We start from the raw sequence: 18,365 nt of genomic DNA on the forward strand, positions 1-18,365 counted from the left end.
AAAGCACCCTTCAGCGTGCCGGCGTGCATTGCAGAGTGTAACCTGGTGTTGGGTCGACTGTATCACCGAAAAGGTATGCGATTTTCATCAGAAATGTGTGAAAACAAAAAGATAGCGTTTTTATTTTGAACTTTCTTTTTTTTATTTTTTTTTTTACATCTAATCATGACTATCAAATCAGGCACTTCATTTTTGTAATTTTTTTGTTTTTGTTTTTAGTATTGTTTGGTAGTAAGATTTTATATTTTTTACATATGTTTGCTTAATTTTTTCTTTTTTTTATTATTATTATTATTATTATTATTATTATTATTATTATTATTATTATTATTATTATTATTATTTATTTCTTGCTTTTAGCTCGAATCTTATTCCTTGCCCCATAATTGTGTGATTTTAATATGCATTCAGAGTGTGAAAAAAAAATGCATTTCAGTGTTTTTGAATTCAAATCCTCTAGTTTCGTAGATAATTTTACCAAAATAGCTGAAATTATGTGATGTTATAAATTCTATTTTAATTCATGTAAATACTTTTGAAAGAAAAGCTTCCTTTTAAACTAAAGAAAATGTCTCTGGAGAGATTGTTTACATTATTAAACTGTAGAGATGTCGCTCATATACGGTCAAAAATAAATATATCTGTTGATTTGCCTCCAAATAATAAAAACTGTAATGAAAACAAAGATGTGTGTTAATTGTATTAAAGCAATGAATGTGTTTGACAAACAAGCCCTATGAGTGAGCCGTAAAAGCCCTCAATCAGCACTCTCTCAGCAACAGTCATATCTAGACTCTCAAATGATGAAAACAAAATAGTTTAACAACTTAGTCATGTTTCCACGTGCATTACATAGTTTTAACATTCAAAACTATTTTGGTGGCACTGTCTGCGTGCCAGATAGATCTTGCTTCATTTAGCATGTGTTGTGTAACTCGAAACTGCCTGGTATATAAATACATAATGGGGCTGACCCGGGAAGCGAAGCAACGCTGGCCCTGCTTAGCAAGTGGATAGGAGACCCTCTCTGATGGCCAGCAATGCTGTTTGAGGTGGTGCTGGTTCACTCTATTGGTGGCACTATTCCAATAGAGTGAACCAGCCACCAATAGAGAGAACCAGCACCACCTCAAACAGAATTGCTGGCCATCAAAGAGGGTCTCCTATCCACTCCAGCAGCGTTCCAGCCCATTCAGACAGAGGTCCTGAATGCTCTACGCATTCAAGATCCGGTAATGCTTCCTGATGAGGATTAAACACTATAATGCCAAATCAAGGACTGAGTTAAAATTAAAAACCAAAAAAGTATGTGATATGGCAAATTAATACATTGAAATGCTTTTTTATTTTTTTGTACCTTTTTTTTTGGTGCTTTGTTGTGTAGTTTTAGTGTGATGTGCACGTCTATGCGCTGCACAGCACAAAGACATACACTACAGTAACAACACAGAGACAGCTTCTCAAACCATGCCTTTTTATTATTGTATTGTTCCATATTGTGTACAGTAGCTGATCATACAGTCTACATTTACAACAAGACAATCTTGTAACAAGCACTGCAGGCAGGCAGGCAGGCAGCGGCTCTGTTTCAGACCAGCCAGTCGTTGCAGACTTCAAATCCTCTGTTAAGCACACTCGACCCCATGCAGTTTGCACAAGACAGGTTGAGCAAAAGAGAGGCTCCTTTGAAATCAGTTGCACTGTGGCAGTTGAGTCCTGGCAAAATATGTACATGTGTTTAAACCTTTTCATGCATGGCAACCGCATGGGGATGGATAAAAAAAGTTCTAGTCTTTATATAGCGATAGGGATAGCGATAGAGATAGCGATAGGGTTAGGGATAGGGTTAGGGATAGGGTTAGGGATAGGGATAGGGTTAGCGATAGGGTTAGGCTTGCGATAGGGTTAGGGATAGGGTTATGGATAGCAATAGGGTTAGGCATTGCGATAGGGTTAGGGATAGGGTTCAGGTTAGGGATAGGGTTATGGATAGCGATAGGGTTAGGGATAGCAATAGGGATAGCGATAGGGTTATGGATAGTGATAGGGTTAGGAATAGCGATAGGGTTAGGGAGAGGGTGAGGGATAGCGATAGGATTAGGGATAGCGATAGGGTTAGGGATAGGGTGAGGGATAGCGATAGGGATAGCGATAGGGTTATGGATAGCGATAGGGTTAGGGATAGGGTGAGGGATAGCGATAGGGATAGCGATAGGGTTATGGATAGCGATAGGGTTAGGGATAGCGATAGGGTGAGGGATAGCGATAGGGATAGCGATAGGGTTATGGATAGTGATAGGGTTAGGGATTGCGATAGGGTTAGGGATAGGGTGAGGGATAGCGATAGGGTTAGGGATAGCGATAGGGTTAGGGATAATGATATCATTAAGGATAGCAACAGAGTTAGGGATAGTGATAGGGTCAGAGATAGCTATAGGGTTAGGGATAGGGTTAGGGATAGCGATAGGGTTAGTGAATGCGATAGGGTTAGGGATAGGGTGAGGGATAGCGATAGGGTTATGGATAATGATATCATTAAGGATAGCCATATGGTTAGAGATAGCTATAGGGTTAGGGATGGGGTTCGGGTTAGATTGTGAGTGAATCAAGCAGAATAGAAGGGTAAGTTACCAGTCTATTCATATAGGCCAGAATCAGATGATGTAATGTGTGTAGACGCCATCCATCCTCCTGAACCTCAGTTTATTAATTTAATTTTGACCCTCATATACATCTAGTGGTTTACCAACCCCAGAAATACAAAAGTAACTAATATGTACCACACATACTGTGCAATGCTCTCTGTGTTCTATGGAATTATAGGCAGCCTCAGAAAGATACATGTTTCTCTAACAAACCCATGCCAGAGGGTCTCAGCTCTACAGTAGCTGGAGAACAATAGTACAATGTAGGGAAGGCTTTCATTGTGAGACTCGCATAATGAAGCAGGTAAAGAATTGTGTTACTAGGGTAACAAGTCAAAGGGCAAACCCTCTCAGAAGACTGAGTAAAATTACAAGCTTCCTATATTGGGGGACAGGAATACTGGAAGAGAATGATATGTGTGGGACTAATATCAGCAGCATTATTCGATTGAAATTCACCCAACAATGTATCACTGAGGAATGCTCCAGTAGAGCCGCATAGTTTCCAGCACTGATATGTATTCTAGTGCAAGCATACCAGCAGTCTTGGCTATGCAAGCACGCTCTTCTGGTCTAGTGCATGCTAGAGTAACTACATTCTGTAAACATTTTTTTAAAATCGCATCCTGGTTTAATGAACGTCAAACACTTTCTCAATCTGGTATACCGCCTTCCGATAGATACACAAACAATTCTCTACATTCCAAATCCACTACAAAAAAAATGCAAAGCAACAGGAGTTCACTTGATTTCTTCCTGAGCACCACTTTGTGAGGACAGTGTGTGGCTATATTCTAGATCTTCATATGTATTGATTATTTATTGAAAACAAAAATAAACCTGAATGGGTCCAAATGAATTTCATCAGGTATATATCTAGATTATTATAGAAATATATTTATATTTATACATGGATCTTTGGTAATGGTTTCCAGGCGTTGCCTGCTTGGAAAAACCCAGCCATGTGTCAGCCTCCAGAGGAAGTGGCCATGCCTCTGCACTTCCTGTTTAGCTGACAATGCAGGTCTTGGCTTGGGAAGCTGGCGGAGGGGCTGCGAATGAAAGCAGAAGGACACAGTGATCATAGGGCAAAAGGGTGCTGGATGCATTCAGAGCATGGCCAAAGTGCAGAGCAGAAGTAGGCAATTTCTACTTCACTTCTCAGCCTCTGCAGTGTTTGGTTCATATAACCTGCCAGCATAACAGAACATACAGCCCTGTTCTATCCCTGTCCCTTCCAATTAGTTCATCAGCTTCTTCCCATCCACCTGCCAGTGCCTTCCATTCAATCCAGCTCTCTAACCCTAATCCTGACCCTGATCCCCTCGCCCTCTCTCCCAGTCTCTCCCAGTCTCTCCTCCTCTCTCCCAGTCTCTCCTGCTCTCTCCCAGTCTCGTCCATTCCCTCTGTTTCCCAGTTACCCTGCTGGGCCATGGCTGTTGAAGAGGCTGCCTCCTCTTTCTTCTTCTTCTCCTCCTCGATGGCCGCTACCTTGGCTTCGTGTATGTCCTGCAGAGCCTTCCACTCCTTCCTGTTGTTCTGGATCCTGTCAAACATGGGCATGATCTGCTCGTGGAAGCGAGAGAACTCCTGGGGAGGAGAGGGGAGAGCAACACAGCGACCTCAAACACACAATCTCCTGGGGAGGAGAGGGGAGCGCAACACATCGACCTCAAACACACAATCCCCCTCCGAACACGAGAGGACCTGAGAAGCTAACCGGAGGAGACTGTTCAGCAGGGCTGAGCCAGTCAGGGGTAAGAGACCTCCAAAGCACACCAGCACTGTTCTGGGAAGCATGATATTTTAAGGGGGGGCCACTGAACAGTTAGAGCCAGTCCTGACATCTAGAGGAAAATATTTGTACCTTGTACATACAGTGGGGCAGTACTATACCTTGTACAGACAGTGCTATACTTTGTACAAACAGTGCTATACCTTGTACACGAAGGTGCAGACGAAGTCGATGAAACCACACTGCAGTTTGGGAAGATCGGCTGATTTGTTCCTGTCCATCATGGGCTAGGAGAGTAAGAGAGCCTCCCATTAGCAGAGCTCAGTGCAGGACACCACATTGCTCTTCAGTGAAGAACGAGTGTGTTTGCAGAGCTCAGTGCAGGACACCACATGGCTCTTCAGTGAAGAACGAGTGTGTTTGCAGAGCTCAGTGCAGGACACCACATGGCTCTTCAGTGAAGAACGAGTGTGTTTGCAGAGCTCAGTGCAGGACACCACAGGGCTCTTCAGTGAAAAACGAGCGTGTTTGCAGAGCTGCTCACTGCAGGACACCACATGGCTCTTCAGTGAAGAACGAGTGTGTTTGCAGAGCTGTTCACTGCAGGACACCACATGGCTCTTCAGTGAAGAAGGTGTGTGTTTGCAAAGCTCAGTGCAGGACACCACATGGCTCTTCAGTGAAGAACGAGTGTGTTTGCAGAGCTCAATGCAGGACACCACATGGCTCTTCAGTGAAGAAGGTGTGTGTTTGCAGAGCTGCTCACTGCAGGACACCACATGGCTCTTCAGTGAAGAACGAGTGTTTTATGGTTGGTATGAATACTCTACATACCCTCCCATCTAATTTCATTTATTTCTTTTTTTTAACAAAATAATCCATCATTAAATGATCGTTTGATCTTATTATGCCTCATACAATAGAAGAAGTCAATCTGGATCATCTCCTATATCGTGACGTGTATGGTATCACGACCACGCATATCATGATATGTATCGTATCGTAACATTATTGTATGGTTCTACCAGACCTCCCAGCTGCCCTACTTACAATGGGATTCTGCTCCAGCACTGTCCGCTCCAGGTCTCCCTGCTCCCAGAACTCCGCGGCGACATTGAGGGCCACCTACAGGAGAGGCAGAGCAGCACAAGTTGCAGTCCTCATTAAGATGTCATTCTTTTTAAGTTCCCTAATAAATGTTTCCTAGCAAACTGTAATAAAGCGTAGTGAAATCATGGTAAAGCATAGGCAAGCATTATAAAAGCACCGAGAGGTATGGTAAAGCATATTAAAAATTAATTATAAAAACAAAGCAAACCAGGGTGAACTCTGGTATATGGACAGCGTAACCATGGGAAAAGGCAGCGGGGAGAGGGAATGCAGGATTACCTGGCTCTGTATCTCCCAGGGTTTAGCGATAGCCGACAGGTCACAGGCAGTCATCATCATGGCCCTGGAAAGGAAGCACAGAGTTGCAATCGCAACATTTACAACTGTCTGTATTTTTTTTACTCCCCCAGAAATGAATTGCTATTTATATAAATAGAGGAGACTATCAAAAACATTAAAGCAAACACTAGACAAGGCAGTTTTAGCAAAGTTCAGATCACAAACTGAACAAACGCTGAACAAATCGCTTATCTGTGCGTCTATGTCCCTTTTCCAGAGTGGATGACTTGCTTCCCTGGGCGGGGTTCAAATTGAGGGTTCACCTACATGATTATCTCTTTCCTAGTTGTCTCCAGCATCATGAAGTTGGTCCATGCGCTCCAGTCCTCGTAGGTTTTGGACAGGTCCACGATCTTTTGGAACATTGTCCTCTTCCTGAGAGACATCATGAAAACACAGCATTGAAAGATGCATCCAGGAAAACACAGCCTGAAAGATGTATCCCAGGAAAACACAGCCTGAAAGATGCATCCCAGGAAAACATAGCCTGAAAGATGCATCCCAGGAAAGGTCTAGTCAGCATGTCTTCAGTAGCCAACTCTTTGTTCACAATTACTAGCAATGCACATGCTCAAGTACAAGGTTCTTCACTAACGTTTCCCATAGTAAAAGCACAGCTAAGTGCAATGAAGCCTGGTGAAAGCACAGCAAAGCAAAGGGAAGCATTGCAAAGCTCAGAGGGCTGCAAAATGACTGTGCAACTGTACTGTGGTAACACACTCACTTGAAATAGAGGGCCAGGTCGGTTGCAATGATGGCGATGTCCATTAAGTGTATGACGTGGTCGTGCTGCCTTCTGTTCAGGTTCACGTAGATGTTTAGACTCTGTTACAAAATGAGAAACCGAAAGATCTTTCGGTATTTAAATAGAAGCAAGTCTGCATTTTTAACAAGCAACTGTGATGATAATTCAGTTTGTAAACTCAGCTGGTCTGTTGAAAACTTAGAATGGGCTGTACAGAGAATTCAAAAAAAGAAAAACATGAAATAAAAAAGCTTTACTTCATCGTTTAGCAAGGTCTTGCCAAACTCAAGATGGTGTCTCTCTAAAATGGAGGATCCGTGGAGCTTTGCCAATGGATTCCCAGACCTAAAGAGATGAAAAGAGACTGAGCAAGCAGGTAAACTATGCTAAAAGCCTGGAAGGGGTACAACTACCCTAACCACTGAGCTACTCAACACCACTGCCTTCCACACTGCAGCCCAGCACTCTCACCACTGAGCTACTCAATCACACTGCCTTCCACACTGCAGCCTAGCACTCTCACCACTGAGCTACTCAAACACGCTGCCTTCCACACTGCAGCCCAGCACTCTCACCACTGAGCTACTCAAACACACTGCCTTCCACACTGCAGCCCAGCACTCTCACCACTGAGCTACTCAAACCCACTGCCTTCCACACTGCAGCCCAGCACTCTCACCACTGAGCTCCTCAAACCCACTGCCTTCCACACTGCAGCCCAGCACTCTCACCACTGAGCTACTCAATCACACTGCCTTCCACACTGCAGCCTAGCACTCTCACCACTGAGCTCCTCAAACACACTGCCTTCCACACTGCAGCCCAGCACTCTAACCACTGAGCTACTCAAACACACTGCCTTCCACACTGCAGCCCAGCACTCTAACCACTGAGCTACTCAAACCCACTGCCTTCCACACTGCAGCCCAGCACTCTCACCACTGAGCTACTCAAACCCACTGCCTTCCACACTGCAGCCCAGCACTCTCACCACTGAGCTACTCAAACCCACTGCCTTCCACACTGCAGCCCAGCACTCTAACCACTGAGCTACTCAAACCCACTGCCTTCCACACTGCAGCCCAGCACTCTTACCACTGAGCTACTCAAACCCACTGCCTTCCACACTGCAGCCCAGCACTCTCACCACTGAGCTACTCAAACACACTGCAGCCCAGCACTCTCACCACTGAGCTACTCAAACCCACTGCCTTCCACACTGCAGCCCAACACTCTCACCACTGAGCTACTCAAACACATTGCCTTCCACACTGCAGCCCAGCGCTCTCACCACTGAGCTACTCAAACAAACTGCCTTCCACGCTGCAGCCCAGCACTCTCACCACTGAGCTACTCAAACCCACTGCCTTCACACTGCAGGCCAGCGCTCTCATTGAGCTACTCAACCTCTACATCTTCAAAAGACCTGTCTGGTAGTCTAACTACTGATCTCCTCAAAGCCACTCTAGGGCTTGCTTGAGTTATAGCCACAATATACTGCAACCGAATAAGTGGCATTGAGTAAGAGACCCAGGCACCCTGCACTGCAGCCCAGCGTTGCACTGCGGGACTGGGCTGGGCTGAATTAGTAAAGGAGTACAGCAGCATACAGTAGTGACCCTAACTTCATCTGGTACAGGTTGTTGGTCCCTCGGTGGTCGATATCATGGCAGAAAGCAGCTGTTACCATAGCCATGGCCTCCAGATCAGTGTAATAGCGCTTCAGGTCGCCAGTCTGATAACGAAAGAAACAACATGCATCTTCAAATGCCATTGCCCCTCCCTGTGTTTCAAAGCAGGCTGTGTCAGTGGTAGTAAGAGAAAAGCCTGGTTACCATGAGCAGTGTGAACATGGTCTGCCCCACGTTGAAGCCATGCCTCCAGTTGTGGTAGGTGATCTGCCGGTAGCCCTTGCTGACAGAGTACATGAAGCGAACGAGCACCTGTGAAACAGAGGAGAGAGAGGCACTCACTGCCAGACTTCTGTGCACCCAGGGCTGTCTGCCTGGCTGGCTTTTAATGCATTTCTCCATCTACCAAACTACCAAAATCTAATTCAGGATGGAGGAAATTCTCTATGGCCAAAAATCAATGATTAAATAGTACTAATTAAAAGACATGTCTTCATAAAGTAGGTTTTGTAAAATGTTTCCACCCTATGTGGACTTTTTAACCACTTAAGCACTATGAACGAGCCCACACACACACAGACACTCTCTCTCTCTCTCTCTCTCTCTCTCTCTCTCTCTCTCTCTCTCTCTCTCTCTCTCTCTCTCACACACACACACACATATACACACACACTGTACGCACTTCCTGAGGAATCTGAAACTTCTTCACCACCCCCAGCTCATAGTACATCTGGATACCACACTTGACCAGATCGATTTGGGAATGCTCAAAATCACAGAAGTGGAACTCATAGATCTCTGACTCCTTGGCACTTGGGAGCTCTTTTATCTGGTGGAGACAGGAAGGACCCCATCAGAAGACAGCGGGACATCAAGACATACTGTAACTCTGCCACGAGAAAAAAGAAGAGCCGCCTGCCAACTCACCAGGATCTGAGCCAGCTCGTCTTCATCGCAATCCTGCGGCTCTTTGCCATACACCTCGTTGGTTTTCTACAAACACACAGCACATTGGTATTTTACAATCTTTAAATATGAATAAAACCCACAATACATCTTCCCAGAGCGATGAACGCAGCAGCAAATCTACAAAGCAACCTCACATTACACATGACTGTTCTGGATTGAAAGCAAACAGAGGTCATTCCCCTACCAGGATGTTCTGAATTTCGTCTTTCCTGCACTTGACGTGGTAGTTGACCATGTCCTGGAAGATGTCTTTCCTGTTCTCCAGCTTGTTCATCCTGTCGTACGTGTCCGTGTTGAGCACCGACCACCCCAGGAACTGAGTCAGGGACTGCAATGGGACAGGAGTGCCAACACAGTCACACTGGAATCACTTACAACATTAAAAGGAAATGCAAAACAGCATTGTAATGATGTGTAAGCATGCATGCATTTACTATGTAAGTACTATATAAATACACAGTAATTAGAGAGACTTCATGTAAAATGTTACCCATTAAAATTCCCATTCAAATGAACGATGGCGAAGGCAACCCACTGAAGCTGTGCAGTTGATGAGAAAGACCAAGGCGTAGAAATTATTTTTAAGGCACAGTGGTCATTATTGCTGGGTTCTCCTGCCTGGGTAAAACAATCAATCGATAGATCGCTATCCCAGTGCTGTTTAAACCCCATGGGAACGATGCATCTGTACCTCCATAAGGGTTTCGTCCATTTCGTCAAAGGGCTTCCCGTCCTTCCTGTTGTAGAAGGTGGCCACTCCCACGATCTCTTCCTTCTTGTTGACGATGGGCATGGACAGAACGTTCTTGATCGTCCAGCCTGAGTCGTCAAGGGGACCTTTCTGGAGGTGGGTGAGGGATCAGGGAACAAGGGGTTAACACAAAGACGGAGGGCAGCCTGGGTAAAGTAATTTTAAAAAGATGGAAAAGAAAAGCAGTGGCATACAATACAGTGTGTTGCGTAGTGACCCCTGACACACTGCTTACAGCGCCTTTAAGAAATGTGTATCGTTCCTTAGGACCTCCTCTGGATTGCTCCTCCCAGGTACTGTTCAGCAGGAGATGGAGAGCTATGCAGATGTGCCTTGGGGATGAATAGTTACCTGTGGCATGAATATTATAGAATAGCAGGATGTGTATGGACTGAAGAATTGCATCTGAGCCATTCCTCCTGCATTCTGATCTGGATACGCACTGCGGCCAAAGCATGCCTCTGGTCACTGGGCTGGAGAATCGGAGGATGAGCAGAGCTGCTAATAGCCACACTTACCTGGAACTGGAAGAAGTCGTCAGCGCCGGCATTCATGATGTTGCAAATCTGCAAATCGAGATTATTTAAGAAAATATCATAACGTGTCCTTACAAACGAACGAAACAAAAACAAGACTTAAAAGTAAAGAAAGTGATTTGGGAGCTCTTACCAGGGCTGTCTCTGCCACATAGGTAGGCAGTCCGCTGACCAGAGCCCAGTGGTCAGCTGGGGGTGATCTGTGGAGGTGAGTATGTATTTAAACACATAGCATAGGTGACAAACCAAAATTCATACATTTCACCACATTTTGAAACTGCATTATATACTGTACTGCTATTATGGCTTCCGTTAGATTTTTGCAATATCATTTTGTAGTTTCTTTGATTACATGATGCTAAATAAAACATGTTCATATAGAATTTTTGTGTCAATCCTAAAATTCTAGGTGATGCAAAACTTTTGTCCAGAGCTGTAAGTGTGAGTCAGCAAGCTGTGCATAAGCAACAGCACCTCCCGGACGTGCCAATCACAGCCTGCTTGTTCTGCAGCAGTGAGAACATTCAATACATGCATAATAAACAAATAAACTGACTTACGGTATGACTTTAATATCTTCTTTCCCGTGTAAAATGTAATCAATAATTTTGTAGAAGATGACTTCCTAAAACAGATTGTAAGTGGTATAAGTTTTAAGCTGTAAAAAATAAAAAATAAATATATAGTATGAAATCAGAGGATTTACAAAGCTATGAGAAGCATAGCGCTGTTGAAGGTATTGGTTGAAATGTTGTTCGAATGTGTGCCCTGTTTCCCTTCGTTCCCCTGCACTTTCTGCAAACCCCATTTTATTCATGTGACATTATTTTAGCAGCTTTGGGGTTTGAACACAACCCCCACGATTGCTCAGTGTGCAGTGTGCTGTGGTCTGCAGCACAATATAACAAGGTTACAGTTTGCAGAAATTAATGTAATCTGGCTTTGAATCTGTTGAAATGAACAATTTAAATGTGTTGAAAGTAAGAGAGACTCTACCAAACAGATGCAGGAATTATTAAATTATCTCCTTAAAATGTGGAGCCCATTTAGAAATAAATTACAAAAATACATATAGATTTACATATTACTGTCTGCTTTTAAAAAATATAGTGATTGTTTGTTATCATACTATTCCTATGATGAAGGTCTGGGTGTATGGGCTGTGAGTATAGATTTATACATGTATGAATGTTTAAGTTATATATTGGAGAATAGGTTTGTATTATAAGATTGCATGGGTGCTGTGTAAAAATGTAATTCAGATATTCATAATTTTTAAAGAAATGGACGAACTAGGCTGCAATTTTTTCTTGTGAAAATGTCTCACAGCTTGCAGCAAGTAACCTCTGTGTTCTGGGAGGCTCTTTGTAACAAATGAGGTGCCAGTGCCCTCTACTGGAAGAAAAATGTCATGCAAAAGCAGCAGCAGCAGCAGTAGTAGTAGCAGTAGCAGTACACTGTATGGCCAAAATCTGTAGCATATAATGCAAGTGAAGTGGTCACATGCCATGTCATCTGATCCACCAGTCATATGTACTGTAAGTACCAATAATACTGGGAAAGCAGAAGGATCTTAATAACTTCACAAAGACCATGATAGTGGCGTTACACAGTGTGGGCGATTTAGTGACTTCACAAAGACCATGATAGTGGCGTTACACAGTGTGGGCGATTTAGTGACTTCACAAAGACCATGATAGTGGCGATACACAGTGTGGGCGATTTAGTGACTTCACAAAGACCATGATAGTGGCGTTACACAGTGTGGGCGATTTAGTGACTTCACAAAGACCATGATAGTGGCGTTACACAGTGTGGGCGATTTAGTGACTTCACAAAGACCATGATAGTGGCGTTACACAGTGTGGGCGATTTAGTGACTTCACAAAGACCATGATAGTGGCGATACACAGTGTGGGCGATTTAGGTGGCGCTTTGGTCTCTTTACTTTTTCTTTTTCTACATTGTAACTGCTGATAATGTCATTGCAGAGACAAATACTTCATTAATTCCAATGATTGACCAATGGTTTAATAATCCTACATACATATAGAGCAAGCATGCAGAGAACAGAAGTACTCACCCTTCCATCTGGAGTCTTAGGTCCATCATAAGGAAGGACCTCCCCCATCAGGACTGGCCACAGGTCAAAGAACTCCTGCAGACACAAGATAGGCGGTTGGGTCACATAACGAGGAAGAAGGGCTTTGTGATCAGTCACTATTGACCCCATCTCTCCCCTTTCCCCCAGTGCTGATCAGAACAGTGTGGACCACACAGCTCTGCAGACTCACACAAAGAGCCCGTGGAACCACAGTGTTCAGAAAGTCATCGTGCCTTGGCTGTACTGTATAATATTTTCATGTGGTGTATCACAGCTGCAGATTGCCGAAGCCGACACAGACCTTCTGTTTGTACCGCAGCCATTCGTTGAATTCATTTTTAGTGTTATGTTCCAGTGGGGGATTACATAGACATATTGTGACTCACATGTTACCACGCGCTCAGCAGATGGGAATGACTGTTTTGAAGCAGCCAATGGAATGGGGCCGTGAGCGTAGGACTGGAGGGAGCCCCCTACCTTGGTCTTGGTCATGTCCAGGAGCCCCACGGAGTAGCGGTCACAGTTGAGGAAGGCACGCACCGTGTAGAGGGCTTTGTGGAACTGCCGCTCGATGTCAGTCATCTCCTCGAACACCTTGCTAGCCGACCACAGCAACATCTGAAACAGAGAGCAAGGGCTTCTTCTCATCACACGGCTGCACAGAGGACGGGGTCATCACTACGGGGTGCCAGGCGATGGGGTGCCAGGCGAGCACGTCCACACCATGATCTTGCACATTGAAGTGCAGGATACTCAGCTTATCTTAAAATCATGTTTCATCATGCACAGATATTCAGAGACACATTAGGCTTGCCTAAGCAGGTGGGGTATGTTTCCAAGATGGACTTGGCAAGATGCTGCGATGAGAACTTGAATGCAAATTCAGAAATGAAATGAAAGCTGTCATTTAAAATTATTTGGTGCAGGCAAGCTTTCAAACAGTGAGCAAAACGAACTGGGTATCTTTCGTCTGGTCTCCATCAATGGCCCTTTGGAGCCTGATATGCAGAGAGACTCAATGCACTCTTACCTGCCCCCTCCTGGTCTCACAGTTGTGAAGGTAGCTGAGATGGAAAACTCTCAGGATCAAATTGGCAAAATTGAGGTACTTCATTAAAACCTGAAAGAGACAACAGGATCACCAAGCACAATAATTAGACTGCATTTATTGCTCTAATAATGCACAGGCTTTAAGTCCAGACTGAAAGAGCTTGTTCTCATTCATGCAGTAAACGCTCACAAAGCAGGAGCAGTCGCTTGCTAGAAAGATTCATCACTCAATAGTGCAAAACAATGGCCAGAATCTGATTCTGCAAGTGAGTGAGTGTGAACGGTATTGAGGTTTATTCCAGTTTGAACATGGTCTTTAAGAACACTATGTTCACATGTTCCAGACCAGGAAGATTAACTCAGTGCTGCTGTGTGCCATTGGATCACTGGAGTTTACTGCTTTTAAACCATGATCACTACCTCCAGCCACTGTGTGGGAGCGACTGTAGATAATCCTCTGGTCAATAGACCAGACCTACCCCATATTGGTCACACAGAGACTAACATTGTTGTTCTATGAGCAGTGAATGTGTCTGCTGGGATAGTGTGAATGCTTCACTGATGAAAGCTCCCAGCCCTCACCTCCTCGTCCTGCTTATTGAAGTGTGGCGCTCCTATTTTGTTGATGGCCATGAGGACCCCCACCACGTCCTTCCCGTTTAGTATGGGCGTAGCCAGTATGCTTTTGGTGGTGTACTCCGTCAGCTGGTCCACGAAATCACTGAAGTGGCTGTCCTGCAATAGTGAGCATGAGAGAGAGAGAGAGAGAGAGAGAGAGAGAGACAGAGAGAGAGAGACCAGGGGTTACACCAGCAAATACTAACATCAACCAGGTTGCAATGATAACAAAGGGTTAAACAAATGTGTGTCTAGCAATCCCGATGATGCACAGACCTGTTCCATTTTAATATTCAATATAACAAAACTCAACAATACCAGTATCTGCAAGACAAAAAAAAACTTTGCTTGCCAGGGTCTCAAAGACAACTGTACAGCTGTGCATTAGTTTATCACTGCAATGCAAGGTGCCAGTGTTCAGAAACACTTCCACAGAGTGGTATATGTAACCCAGAACTTGGGATTTCCATGGATAGTTCCTATGGTCAAATTTGCTTCATTGATAGGAAACAATTTTCACATGTGTATCTATTCAAATATTCCTAAAGCAGGAATCCTTTGCAACGGAGGTGTTTAAGCAATTGTGCTGACTGGGGAATGTCTTACAGACTCCAAGGCATGACCTCTAAACTAATCCTGGATTGTTCTAATTAGATTAAGATTATGGATTTTAAATCCAATATCACGCCATAAATAACCCAGCTTCCTCTTTGCCCCGGAGGAGAGGGAAGCTTGTTGTTCTGTTTTGTTTGATTCGGGCGGGCAGACGTGCATGGCAGGGCCCGCGTTAACTGGACAGTCACTTAAGAGTTCATTAAACATGCATTAAGCAATTAGGCATGCATTAGTCTCTCGGCATTGGATGCAGAAAAAATAGGTCTAAGATTGGCTATATTTCTCAAATGGTAAAAAAATACTTTTTTGTAACTTCCCTAATATAATTTAATGAGAAATAATTCTGAGACATCCAACTATTGATGTCTGCACAACAAGCAGCAAGTAACTCCCCAGCAGAAGTATTTCCTGGCTTTATAATAATATAATATCTTTATTTTATATAACGCCTTTTATAGTGGACCACCATCACAAAGCGATTCACAGTAGGCTGTGAGGTGTGCTTTATATGCAGAGTCACTTCCAGTAGGGACAGATCTAGCTGGGTATCACCTGCATAGCAAAGGAAGTTCACTCCGTGTGTGCGGATAATATCACCTAATGGTAGTGTATATAATGAAAGGAACAAAGGACCTAAAAGAGATCCCTGTTGTGAGGACGCTTGCCACTGCAGTTCTTATCATGATCTTTCCTACATGCTTAACTTGTTTATTATTAGCCAGTGGCAGCTGACAAGCAAAGGATATTCCTTGATTGTGCCTGATATTTATATACATGCTTATCTGAATAACCCCTCAGAGCTCTATTTGCATATATAAAGATCCAGCAGCAGCTTTATCTGGAAAGCATTCACAGCCAGAGCAGTGTCAAGCCCCGAGGCTGTAGTTTTTGAAGGCGGATGGTGGATGCTAACGAACACATGCTAATTAACTAATGAAGGACTTATGATTCAGAGCGCGTGGATTGGTTTACCCCTCCACGCCCAGTAAGTCGTGTGTAGATGGTATTTGTAATTGCATTCGTAATTTGAAACGTTTGTTGGTCATTCTGGTCCAAAAGAAAGCTATGATAGTTATAAAGACTTTGTCAAAACTTACATTACAATTGCTTCCCATTTCCTGATGATGTTACACGAAGCATAAATAAACGGGACTAGAGATGTCACCGGTCCCCCCTCTTCTCCTCTCTCCCATCCTCTCTTGAAACTTTTGGAAGATTTCAGTTTAACACAAATTCAGACACACTCTCAGCCCCTCAATCTGTTATCAGTGATGCATACCTATTATAAGCCAGGGAAAATTATATTTCATAACCTTTATCAGGTGAAATCAAACCAAATGCCAGGCACTCAAAATAGCACATTCCATTTCTGCTCCAAAACGTTTGACACCCATCCATCAACAGCAATGTCTAGACAAACCATGTAAAAATAACAATTAGCCCAAAAAGCAATATACAAGCAGAAAACAGACAGATTGTTCCTACCTGCTGAAGCTTCACTACACTTTGCAATGCTTTTACTATGCAGTATACTGCAATGCTTTCATAAGGGGGGACCTTTGGACTGGCATGGGTCTGATTCAAGAACCAGGCCAGCGTAGTGACTTTGGTGTCACTGGTTGTCCCTTTGTGATTAAGCTCACAAACTTAGACCCAGGTTTGAAAAGCCTGAAATAATCAAATATTTGATGCTGTTCAAAAATCTTTACATGTAACACTTGAATGGCAATAGGTGGTGATCAAGAGACATAAATGAAAAATTCACCCTATCTTCACGATGAGCAAGGGAAGGCACAAGGATCAGTAACAGACAAAATGTGTAAGAAGAAAAGTCGAAGAGAGAACGTCGTGGGCTAACAGCAGAACAAGACATGAAACTAGTTCATTCAGATGCTCCGCTTTTCAATGCATTACACAACCTTAACATTATACCCTATCATATTAAAATAGGGTTCCAGCAGTCTTCAGCCATTTGAAATAATTTGCTTCAAAGCTGGAGTGGTATCAAGGCACAGGCAGGCACATTGACACTACAGCTATATCTACAGACAAATCCCCCTGCACAGTTTATGAAAATGTAATTTCAATTGAAGTACTGCAGTCATGTTTTAGAGAACAGTCCCACAGTGTAACCCTAGTGTCCTGGTCACAGCCAGCTGTTATGTTTATTAGGGTGAACGTATGGCCTCATGTTCACTGGGATAGGTTGGGACAGTTCAGGCTTTTCAACTCCCATCGCAGTGCATTCTGGTACTATTTACATGTCTCAGGTACATTTCACTGGCTTCTTTTCTTTAAGAGAAGCAACACTACACTTAGCAGAATGCATAGGGATGGAAGTTAACAAGCCTGGACTGTCCTAGTGAATATGGAGTCACTCTATGTTTATATCAGTGAACAGTGATAAAGACCTTCAGGGCTGCTCTTGCTATGGCACTGACAGGAAGCTGAACTCTATGTTGAGGCTGAGGCTCATACCCTCCAATGCAGGCAAGACAGAAGACAACCTATTCCCTTGATAGCAACACAGCCTTTGTCGCCACCAACCTCGAGAGCCATTACCTGGGTGACATCGGCCACGTTGACGGTCTTCTTTGTGGTGGCCACGTGGCCCACGATGCCCGTGTCCAGGGGGAAGACAATCTCGCTGTCGGGCTGCACCAGGCACTCCTCCAGCAGGGCGTCCTTGTGCACGTTGAAGAGGCGGGTGGCCAGCTCAGCCGTGCCGTTCCGCATGCGGTACAGGAAGAGGCTCATGCAATCGGAGCGCAGCAGGAAGCTGAGCTTCTGCATCAGGTTGAAGATGGAGCGTTCCATCTGGAGGTTCTCCTGCAGGTCTCGGATCAGGTCGAAGAGGATCTCGCTCTCCTCCACGATGCTCACGTCATGGAAGCTGCTGAAGTCCACCGCCGCCTCCTTCATCCCTAGCAGGTTCCGGATCATTCCCGGGCGGAACTTGGAATCGAAATATTCCTTGGCGAATGCTGGGTTGTTGTCCAAAAACTTTTCTGCATCTGCTGAATTTATCGCCATTTTTAACTGATAAAATTGTATTTTCTTTTAACAAAAAAAAAACAACCTGCCCTCTTTCTTCCAATAGAATCCAGTGGAAGATGTAATCAGGTGTCTTTATCAACAGATCCCTTGCAGAGCAGCAATTGCACACCCACACTGACAGCAGGATTTTTACCACATTTCACTGATCAACGAGAGCATGTGTTCTTTGGGATCAGACAGCTCCTGTGCCATGGCTCTTCTCCAACGTGTGTGTCTCCCTGGGCTCCTAATGCAATAGGGAGCGGAGGGGAGTGTGGGATTAACAGGATTGTTTTAAATGGTCATGTGACCACCCTTTAATCTGAAGGCCAATTACATATTAGGATTAAAGATTTTACATTTGTATTGAGTAGCTTAGTGGCTAGAGTGCTGGGCTGCAGTGTGGAAGGCAATGGGTTTGAGTAGCTCAGTGGTTAGAGTCTTGGGCTGCAGTGTGAAGGCAGTGGGTTTGAATAGCTCA

At 44.2% G+C, this 18,365-nt stretch overlaps 1 protein-coding gene across 1 annotated transcript; it reads right to left on the bottom strand.

The window, feature by feature from the left end:
- Window positions 1–1,449: 1,449 nt before the first annotated feature.
- On the bottom strand, window positions 1,450–18,209 carry LOC121297460 (rod cGMP-specific 3',5'-cyclic phosphodiesterase subunit alpha-like). Its single transcript, XM_041223792.1, has 22 exons — window positions 17,411–18,209; window positions 14,198–14,350; window positions 13,596–13,685; window positions 13,043–13,183; window positions 12,545–12,619; window positions 11,022–11,086; window positions 10,595–10,661; window positions 10,440–10,491; window positions 9,866–10,011; window positions 9,359–9,502; window positions 9,133–9,198; window positions 8,888–9,034; window positions 8,410–8,517; window positions 8,200–8,309; window positions 6,832–6,919; window positions 6,554–6,654; window positions 6,097–6,204; window positions 5,770–5,833; window positions 5,431–5,505; window positions 4,584–4,667; window positions 4,067–4,235; window positions 1,450–3,697 (listed from the first exon to the last, which is right to left on the bottom strand). The coding sequence occupies exons 1-22, from the start codon at window positions 17,879–17,881 to the stop codon at window positions 3,654–3,656; spliced, it is 2,568 nt and encodes an 855-aa protein (XP_041079726.1). The 5' UTR covers window positions 17,882–18,209; the 3' UTR covers window positions 1,450–3,653.
- Between the last annotated feature and the right edge of the window lie 156 nt (window positions 18,210–18,365).

Source organism: Polyodon spathula, chromosome 22 (genome assembly GCF_017654505.1).
Source record: "Polyodon spathula isolate WHYD16114869_AA chromosome 22, ASM1765450v1, whole genome shotgun sequence".
Lineage (NCBI taxonomy): Eukaryota > Metazoa > Chordata > Actinopteri > Acipenseriformes > Polyodontidae > Polyodon > Polyodon spathula.